The 10,317-nt window shown below is 41.9% G+C and overlaps 1 protein-coding gene across 1 annotated transcript in view; it reads right to left on the bottom strand.

The window, feature by feature from the left end:
* Positions 1–238: 238 nt before the first annotated feature.
* Positions 239–10,317, bottom strand: part of LOC126195185 (uncharacterized) — a 600,884-nt gene continuing 590,805 nt past the window's right edge. The window contains exon 5 of the mRNA XM_049933698.1: positions 239–1,661. Within this exon, the coding sequence (XP_049789655.1) occupies positions 1,509–1,661 (153 nt within the window). The 3' untranslated portion in view covers positions 239–1,508. The remainder of the gene's footprint in view (positions 1,662–10,317) is intronic.

Here is a 10,317-nt window from a genome sequence, read left to right as displayed (position 1 = left end):
AGATTACGTCAGCTTCACGTACCGCCACCGTATTACTCTCGCATTCATTAACTGAATTCTGAACATTACAAGTTACCTATTGTAATCGACTCTTATTACAGATCGTGTATTTCATTTACGTTAATTTTATAAGAGTTAGAGAATGTAATTAATGTAAAAATTAGACCATATGTTAAAAACAGATGTGTTGATGAGAAAATAAATAAATTTAAATGTGTTACACAATTTCTTTCGTAAGTTTCCAAGCATTCCTTGTAATAATGACAAGGCAAAGACAAGTTCTTCATTTCATTACATACAGTTTTCTTCTTTTAAATTTTTGTTGTTGATCCGACAGAGTCCTAATAGCCTAATTTGTTCCCAGACAAAACACACTGGCATGTACAACTTCAAAGACTACAACTCACATTTTACACAGGACACATAAGGACCTGAGAGGTCATCAGATAATATGTCAACGTACTTCGCTACCCTGGTTTCTTAAAACGAGCTTTAATACGGAAATACTGGACCAGTAGATTTTTGACCAATAGTTCTGCTTCATTTCCTAGCTACGAGCGGACATCGAAGCTGATCACATGTTTTCATACTTGACTCGAGTTACGTGTTACTGTCTCAGAAGTTAATCTGGTTGAAAATATATTAAAACTGTCATTCTTACATGATTACGTTTAAAACGCCATTACAGAAAGTGCTGCAGAAACTATGCACAAGCTTTTCACAGGTTTTCTGCAGTTGTGTAGCTGCTGCAATTACTGTTCAAGTAAACTCATGGTACCAGAAAGGCGGATGAACTACAGCACAAGTTGAATCTGTGTCTATAGTGTGCACAAGCCCTGGCAGGATCAGCACAAAATTAAAATTTCTAAATGCCAGCTACAGCAAACCGCCAACACATTTAAGATTACTAAAATTTTCAGAGCCAAGGTTATTGAGGTCTTATTCACGAAAGCGTAGCTTCTAAGCCATTAGCAGTCAAAGTTGATAATGCTCACACTCTGCCATACTTGGTTTTTCCTCAACCAGGAAACAAAGTTGGAAAGAGTTAGCGACGTGCGCGCTACTTCATAAAACTGCTGGAGGCCATAAGTTAATCAATTCATTGCCTCAGCATTCTGCGAGGTACTTGCGGTTGTCCGATTGTTCTCACCATACTTCATGAAAAGGGAAAACATCTGTAGAAAACCTTGTTTGAAGTGGAGGACGCGTCTTGTTTTGAAAATTTACAAACATAATTTTTTCGAGAACCACGGTGGTCAGCCACGCATTCTTGTGCTTGGTTCCACCTTCTGAAGAGTCGATATAGAAGAGAGATTGCACTTTAGAGTCACATGCTTCACAGATGATTTCCCACAACTAAGCTCCGTGTGGGGTGCCACGGCGCACAGAAATCACCGCTCGACGTTTCGACTCGCTGTTGGCTCTGCGTCCTCAACAACGGGGTGAGAGCGAGTAGCGCCGCGCCGGAGAGATCAGGGCGTGGATCCCGCGCGGCCCAGCAGCGGAGGTCAGCGCCGCTTCTCCGCCTTCTCGCGTTCCATGGCCGCCTTCATGTGGAACGCGATGTACTCGAACAGGCGCTCCCAGGCCCCCTGCAGCTCGTCACTCCACTGAGCTTCCAGCGACGGTTTAATCGCCTGGATGAACTGCGGCCCAATTAACTGAAACACACAACAGACATTCGGACGGTCAGCGCTCAGTCACTACTTTTTCTATAGATGGTGCCACAAAGTTCAGTGATTTATGGAACGGGATCATGGAACCACCAAAAACTGTTGTAACGAATATGTTTTTCGTGGGCAAGAAGTTTCATTCAAGTGTCCATCAAGGAATTTTCCTAAAACTTGATGCAGTGCTACTTCATGCCATGGTCACTAGACCGAAACTAATGGTCTGTAAACATACTCATTATAACAGCATTTGCTGGTTCTGATGCCGTTCCATTTGTCATACAGTAAAAAAATTTAAATGGTTCAAATGGCTCTGAGCAATATGGGACTTAACATCTGAGGTCATCAGTCCCCTAGACTTAGAATTACTTAAACCTAACTAACCTAAGGACATCACACACATCCATGCCCTAGGCAGGATTCGAACCTGCGACGATAGCAGTCGCGCGGTTCCTACTGAAGCGCCTAGAGCCGCTCTGCCACAGCGGCCGGCTATTAAAAAGAAAATACAACTACTTCTATTGATTTAACGAAAAGCAATAGGTTTTGTGGACATGACATGATTCGGCATAAACTGGGCAGTTGTACAATTATGAGAAAATTTTAACAACGATGCTCGATCGCTGCATTCAATTGAATGACAGGAAGGTGCTACGCCGTTAGGAGTTGAGCGTAACTGACAGACAATTAAGTCAGAAAGCTCCATCCGAGAGTTGTTAACAGTGCACTTTCACCCTCGGCGAACACGTTCCCAGTGGTAGCTTTATGTAAATTAGAGGGCTATCCTGCTCAAAGCACTAGACTAGAAAGAGGTCATTTAAATCAGGACGGTGAACACATATTTTGTATGAAATGTGTTTCTGAGCTGTTAACTTCTTCACCACCCGTTCGTCTACAGTCATTTTTTATTGCAGTCTGACTGCAATGTAGTTCCTGATCGTCGAGAAGGATATAGAAAATGCGGTTTTTTATGGACGGGAACAGTATCTACAGAACAAGAAGGTAGAAAAGTATATCCTATCGCCAGTCAGGAAATTTGATTGTGATCGTAAGGCTGAAGAGTTACATAGGGTTACGTTTCGGGTCCACTGGTTCTATATGAAGAAACTTGAACGCACAGTAAATAACTTAGAAAACAGGTTGGAGGATAACGTCGTAACATCAGTTCGTGGCTCTTCAGAACACATGATCTCTTAAAACAGTCTTTTATTCTCACTAGAAGATCAATAATTTCTGATTTCTTACGAGTATAGAAAAATGAACAGCTCTCTTCGAAGTGTAGCATCCAGTATCTTGTGCGAGAACGGGGTAGCTTTCTTCACTATAAGAATGCTTTCAAGGGTCACTACCAGTGATAAGCGAAATTTCACTTACTTTCAGTTTTGTCGCTGTACTACGTTCAACAGCAGCAAATTACAGGACGACACTGCCAGTTGATAAAGAATGTTCTAAGCCCACAAATGTAAGCATAAGAACTGTCATCGATGTCAGGTCTCAGACGTCGTGCTGTGCATTGTTCGAGTCACTCGGAATTCTCACTAGTGATTAGAGATGGCAAATACCATGTCTAGACGCACGCTTCCTAAAACGAAACCTCGTTCACAAAGAATTGTAACATTTTTTCCGCGAACACGAGACAGGAAATCAATCTGCTCTCGGGTTACGTTTCGTGAAGCACTATGCAGAGAGATGTGTACCATTATGGAGGTTTCACATTCAGCATGATGCCACAGGAACTTTCGTAATCGAAAATAACAACCTCTATGGAGTCACGCATGACTGTTTTAGAGAATTAGCAGAGCAGTAATCAAAAGACTTCGTCTGTGTTGGGATAACTACATTTTACACAATGTAAAAAGTCTCGTTTTGCGTTCTTTTTTAAAAAAATTGTTAGTTGGGTGTTCGATAAGCTTTGCATGGCCGCATGGTCATGTAACTGAGTTACATATCTTCCCCTTGAATGTAACAATTAATGACAGCATTGTTCACATTCACTACTGCTTCTCAAAATACATAATAGAATAGCGATAAAAGGCGAGTGAGTCAAGTTTCGATCCAAATCAGGAAGCGTTCACAATATGTTCTCTAGCTATAACACCGTGATAGACATAAAAGGCGCTTTGCCCTCTAAATGTGTCCAGCTTTTGTTAACAAACATTAATGTTACTACAAAATGTGCTAATTAAATAAATTTACCTTCAGTACCAGTCATCCGGATACGATACATAGGTTTATTTAAGTTATTGGTAGCACATGATTATTAGGTCATAGTATTATTCAAACTTCATTTAAAGCAATTAGACCGGCTAAAAATATTATGAAGACGACTAGAAGACAGAAATAAGGAGGTCGATGACCAAAAATCACTCGCTGTGTAGTGTTCATGTGTGGAAGAGAACTGTGACTACAGAAGCTTTAGGTTTCTCAGTCATCCTTACTGCAACAGTAGGGCAATATCTAGTGATAACTGTCATCACTACCACAGATAACTATTTACACATATAAAAGAAGAAAATGCATTAGACTACGTTTCGCATGAATGTTGTTACGGAATGTATTGGTTATTAGAGACAGTTAACCACATATCCAGAGAACAATAAGACTAGGATCTCATTGTCTCCTTTCTCCGCTGCACTAGCAGATTGAACGAGCAGATCTTTCAGCAGATGTGATGCTTCCTTACCGTTGAGCTAGTGAGGGGAGAGAAGGCAAACACACGAGATTTTCCTGGAGTACCCACAGAAATTCTGTCGGCTGTAAAGGCTAAAGACTAAAACTAAACTCCGCCCGAACAGGCCATGAAGGCCCAACGGTACCTACCGGCCGCCGTGTCATCGTCAGACCACAGGTATCACTGGATGGGGATATGGAGGGACTTGTGGTCAGCACACCGCTCTCCCGGAAAGGCAAAAGACTACGCCTTGTAAATATAGCAGGTCGGCAAAAAAGGTTATGAAGGAACCAGACATAATGCGCGGCCACGTTGGTGATTCCAGAGCATCATGCTTCAGTCTGTAGCGTACACTGATAAAGAGAGGACGCCTACTCGTCATCGCCGAATTCGTCCATATTTATGGTAGATATAGAGGGGGTCGAGACAAGAAAGTGCCCAAAGTGGAAACTCTAGATGGCCAAGCGTTTAGGAAATAAAAGGAATTTCGATACGAATTTATCACCATGTGCACCTTATCAGTTGTCCCTGTGTGAACGTGATTAGGCAGCGGTGTTTGGCTCATCGGTAACAGATCGGATTCGCATTGAAAGAGTCGCTGGTTCGACATCGCCCGGTGGCAAATATGTTTGTGCTTCTTGGCAATGCGGACACTGCACAATTAACCGCAACATCATATAGGCTATTTTATTAATTTGTATAAGCACAGAAAGTGTAGGCATCGGATGAAATGGGGGTTAAATGTGACGTCAGTAGTGAACGCATTGCCAAGGAGCTCAAAAATATTTACCGCTGGGCGTAGTCGAACCCGCGACCCTTTCATCACCATTCCGTTCTCTTATCGCTTAGCCTAACACCGCTTCCTAAACACAGTTTCACTGGGACTATTAATAAGGAACATATGGTAACAGATCCGTATTAAACTTCCTTCTATTTCCTAAACGCTTGGCCATCTGAAGTTCCCACTTAGGGTTATTTCTTATCTCACCACTCCCTACATGTAACGTGAATTCGGACGAATTCGGCGATGACGAGTAGGTGTCCTCTCCTTGTGACATGAAAGTAGCAGCTGTGAAAGCAGAAGGGTTAACTTGAGAAAGGTCCAGGATTAGACTTCCGTGGACCGCTGCCCGTGATTCCTTATGAAACTGTAAATAGGACGAAGCAGTTACATTGTTCATTGCATGATACACGCAGCATTTCTGTCGTAACTCATTAAAAAATAGGTCGATTCGGTTACTTACGCAAAACCGTTTTCTCCGAGACGTGTACTCATGTGATAATAAATTATGAGTTCAAATAAACTAGCACACATGCTCCTGAGCTGAGAGAAATCACACGTGTGGAAGTTTGTAAATAAATGTCTTTTAGATTGGGAAGTATTGAAAGCACAAAGGACGTAAATTAGGCCTATTTATTTACTTTATATGATACACTGTCTTTCCAGCTGGATGATTTTCTCCTTTCTGTGCAACAACAGAGTTGACTGTCGACATAAAATGTCGTGTTCTGCTCTTATTTAGTGCAATGATAAGGGAAGTATCGCTTTCTTAATGTTTGTAGACTGCTAAAGATTCAAATAGCTCTGAGCACTATAGGACTTAATATCTGAGGTCATCAGTCCCCTAGAACTTAGAACTACTTAAACCTAACTAACTTAAGGACATCACACACACCCATGCCGGAGGCAGGATTCGAACCTGCGACCGTAGCGGTCGCGCGGTTCCGGACTGAAGCGCCTAGAACCTGTCGGCCACAACAGCCAGCGACTGCTAAAGAAAAAATTCATTTCAGAATCAGAGTATATGACTTTTGAGGCTATAATATAAAACAAGGACGAAAGGAACATCAGAATTAAATTCATTGTCAACAGTGAGGTTATGTGAGGGAAATTACGAGCTCGGTTGTATAAGAGTAACGAAGTAATGATTGTTTCATAACTGAGGTTATACACTTCACTGGCGCATAGAAATTATGAAAAGCTAGACCACTAAGGTTGAAGAGAGATACGAACGCTGCTCCACAATGTTATTCCAATGCAAAAAGCTCAGTCTTTTCCTGATATACACTAGCGGAAAGAAAATCGCAACTCCGAAATGTAATTAATGTAGAATAATGAAATTTCGGGAATACATTTGTCCAAGTAACATACTGTACTTAAGTGATTAATTTTGCAAGATCACAGGTTGATCTAAGCGCGAGATGAGGCATTGAAAATGTGAAATTCTGGTGCGTTAATAACTGATGTGGTCACCATAGTATTGAATGCAAGCGTGCAAATCTGCACAGGTGCAGCATGTCAGTTTGTGCGATGAGGTTCTGTGCCTGCTGCACTTCGTGTGTCAATAAATGGAGATCTAATGCTGGTTATGGATAACGCTGGAGCTGTTGTCCAGTGTTGTCACTTACATGCTCGATTGGAGACAGATATGGTGTACAGTAGGTAAAGGCTACATAGCGACACTCCACAGAGCATGTTGGGTTACAATAGTTGTATGTGGACGAGCGTTATCGAGCTGGAAAACACCCCACTGGGATGCTGTTCATGAATGGGAGCACAACATGTTGAATAACCGGAATTACGTACATTTTTGCAAGTCCGAGTGCGTGGGATAATAACGATGGTGCTCCAGCTGTCACACGAAATCCCACCCTCGACAGTAACTCCATGTGTAAATTCAGGGCATCAAGCAGACACACAGATTGGTTGCCGGCTCTCATCTGGCCTCGTCCTAACCAACAAACGGCGATCACGGGCACCGAAGCAGAACCAGATTTCATCGAAAAACACAACAGACCTCCACTCTACATAGAAATGAGCTCTAGCTTGACACCACTAAAGTGGCTAATGGTGGTGTTATAGGGTCAGTGGAGCGCATCGTACAGGGCTTATGGCTCGGAGCTGTCCTTGAAGTAACCGATTTGTAATATTTCGTTGCAACACCGTGCTGCTGCTAAAATTAATGCTGCAGATGCAGTACGTCGCTCCAGAGCCACACATATCGCACATGAATTTCTTTCCTGCCTATAGTGCCACATTGGTGTAAGGAGCCCGGTCTTCTTGTGACTGTACACTCTCGTGACCACCGCTGCCAGCAGCCAGGTGCAGTGGCTACATTCCAACCAAGCTTTCTGCAGTATTGCAGAAGGATCACGACCTCGTTCAAATTCAATAAGGTGTTGACAATGGTGTGTTTGTCGCCTTAAAAGCGTTCTTGACTAACATTGACTCACCACGCCCAATCCCAAAGGTAACTGACGCTCACGAACCTTTATCGCGTGTGTTTAAAGCAAACCTGATTTGCATCCTCGTAGAGGCCATACTAGAGTCACTCCTAAGCGACTGGTGCGATATATGAATAGACATCATCTTTCAGATGTACAAAAGTGCCTGCCAACTATCGTTTATGTCGCACTACTACATGATGGTACTGAGATTTTTTCCCATCAGCGTAGTTATGTACGAGATTCTTTCTTCCTTTCTTTTCCTTTAAGCCTTTCTCCGTTTCCCTACGGCTTCGGTGTTGTCGTACATCGCTTCCGACAATGTCAGTGGCAAGCTGTTCCTGTCGCCGCCACTCCCTGCGGGAAGCAATCTGCGTAACACATCCGTCTGCGTCGAATGGAGAACTCATGTTCTAGTGTGATGACAATCTTCGAAGTGTTTGCGTATTGTTTGTCTGAAGCGGAACCTAGGTGCCAGCCAGGTATTTACTTAGCTGGATGTGGGAAACCAGCTAAAAACCACGTCGTCGTTTGTCAGCGAGGCGGATTCGATCTCGGCCGCCTCGCTTACTTGCGTCCCTATAGGGGATGGGTTAAGGCTTTCGGCATGTGGGCGGGTCGTAGTCATGAAAAGATACGTCATACTATTCATAGCACACCTTTTGTGCCATTAAGTGCAGCTTCACTGGGAAAATATTTCTACGTGATATTACTCGAAATACATACAGTACTTACGAGGCTTTACTATGTCACTTAAACTATGGAAATATGAGAACACCAGACAAGTTTAAGTATATGAGAGATGCCATCAGATATGACGAAGAGTAAAAAGTGCATATCGGAACAATGCAATGAAAGGAAAGAAAAGGAAGGAAGGAACCAAGGACTGAAGGAAGATTATGTTTTAACGTTCCGTGGACCACTAGATAATTAAGGTTTTAGTCAACGATTGGGGAAGGAACCACCCGGGGTACGGCTCATTTCGAGATGTCACGCTAACTGAAATACGAATGGCTGGTTGCGGATCTGAACCGCTTTCCTTGTGCTGTGTTGGCATTAAAAGCATTTTGGAAATTAAATATTTATGATTTCTAAATAACAAAGTGGCCCTAATAGTCACATGCAAAAGGAACTAGTTTTAGGATTGATTAAATAATACGAAGAAATGAGGAAATGTTTAACAAAGGTAGCGAGGAAGATACGTATTAGAAATTCAACAACAGAGCTCTGTAAATCAAAAAGTAGCGCAAAAACATATGAATATGTAGAAGAAACAACGGATTATTTTTGGTTAATAAGGCTAACTTTCTGTGGCCACATCCAAATAATAAATCAACGTAGGCTTACATGAAAAACTCTATAATATTTCCTAAACATAACGTGGTAACCTATGTAAATTATTCACGTGGATGAAGACTTCGACAAATGCCATAATCAAGCAACAATATGAAGGTAGATCAAAATATAAACAAAAAATCAAGAGAAGTAAACGGTTAAAGAAAAAAACGTTCCAGGAAAGCAGAAGAGAAGAAAAACAAGCCAGATCGATGAAAGCGCGAAGCTGACTTAGCGGCTTAAATGTGATCCTTAGGATCAACTAACAAAAGAAGAAAACATCTGCGACAAACACGTGGCAGCAGCAGTATTTGAGAAAATCCAATATATTTTGCTGCAAATTCGGAACTTATTAATAAGTGCAAGTAAAGCTAAATAATCCTACATTTTACTGCCTTTTTGTCAGTATATGTTGGTGATGGATTCTTTCAGAGCCGTTTATACGAGTGCTATGTACGATATTAAGGAATAAGCTATTTTCACGAACGATTTAATTATTAGTTTGACCATTATATTTGTCACTAAAGTTAAAATCTTCTAAAATAATGGTCGTTTCGACCCCTCTGCTCGGATATTCTTCAGGATCTTCCGGTGTCCACTACTGCTACAACACTGTCAAAGACCAGTGTCGCGTTCTTTTATAAACGGAGTTTTCCCGCGTTTGTGATGGAGAAGTAGGAGTATTGGATAAAATTCTGGGGCTACCACTGGTGGGCCATCGTCATAGGCTAATATTCTCGCGCTGATGCAGAAGAAGCGGCGTTGTTGGCTAAACTAATGTGGATTCTATTGGTGGCCCTTCGTCATTGGATGGAAAGGTACTATTCCACACTTACGCTGGAGAATGGTTATTGGTTGAAATTCCTCCTACTGCTGTTGGTTGGCCGTCATCATTGGCTAGATGTGAAACGGGCAGGGCAAGCGAGGGGGAATGTTTACCCAAAATATTATTGTCCGCCGAGGTGACTTGCAGCTCAACTGTATTATGGTAATACAAATTTCCAAAAGCAGACCATGTGGGCGTGAGAGTTGCGCACTGAGGGTTTTGGACAAACTTAATGTTGTATTATTGACAATCCATAGAGTCCAGGAATCGAGAATTTCGACCATTTTTGCCTATTATTAATACTGACAAAATATCGGTCCCAAGGATTCCAATATATCGAAAACGTTTTAATTCCAATAATACAAATGTGACATAAAGTCATGCCGGTGGCAGGTGACCATTTGCATTTAAGCTGATGAGGTCGCAATAGAGAAAGTCAAACGTCAGGCAAGGAATGACTTTATTGATTCATATGACTCGTTTAGGAATTTATCTATCATCAGATATCCAGGAGCAATTATTTTCGAAGACTAGTCTGCGAATATTTCTTTCACATACAACTTTAAACGCTACATCTACGTGCAGTAATC

Source organism: Schistocerca nitens, chromosome 7 (assembly GCF_023898315.1).
Source record: "Schistocerca nitens isolate TAMUIC-IGC-003100 chromosome 7, iqSchNite1.1, whole genome shotgun sequence".
In the NCBI taxonomy this organism is placed as follows: Eukaryota; Metazoa; Arthropoda; class Insecta; order Orthoptera; family Acrididae; genus Schistocerca; species Schistocerca nitens.
This window is presented reverse-complemented; position numbering and strand designations above follow the sequence as displayed.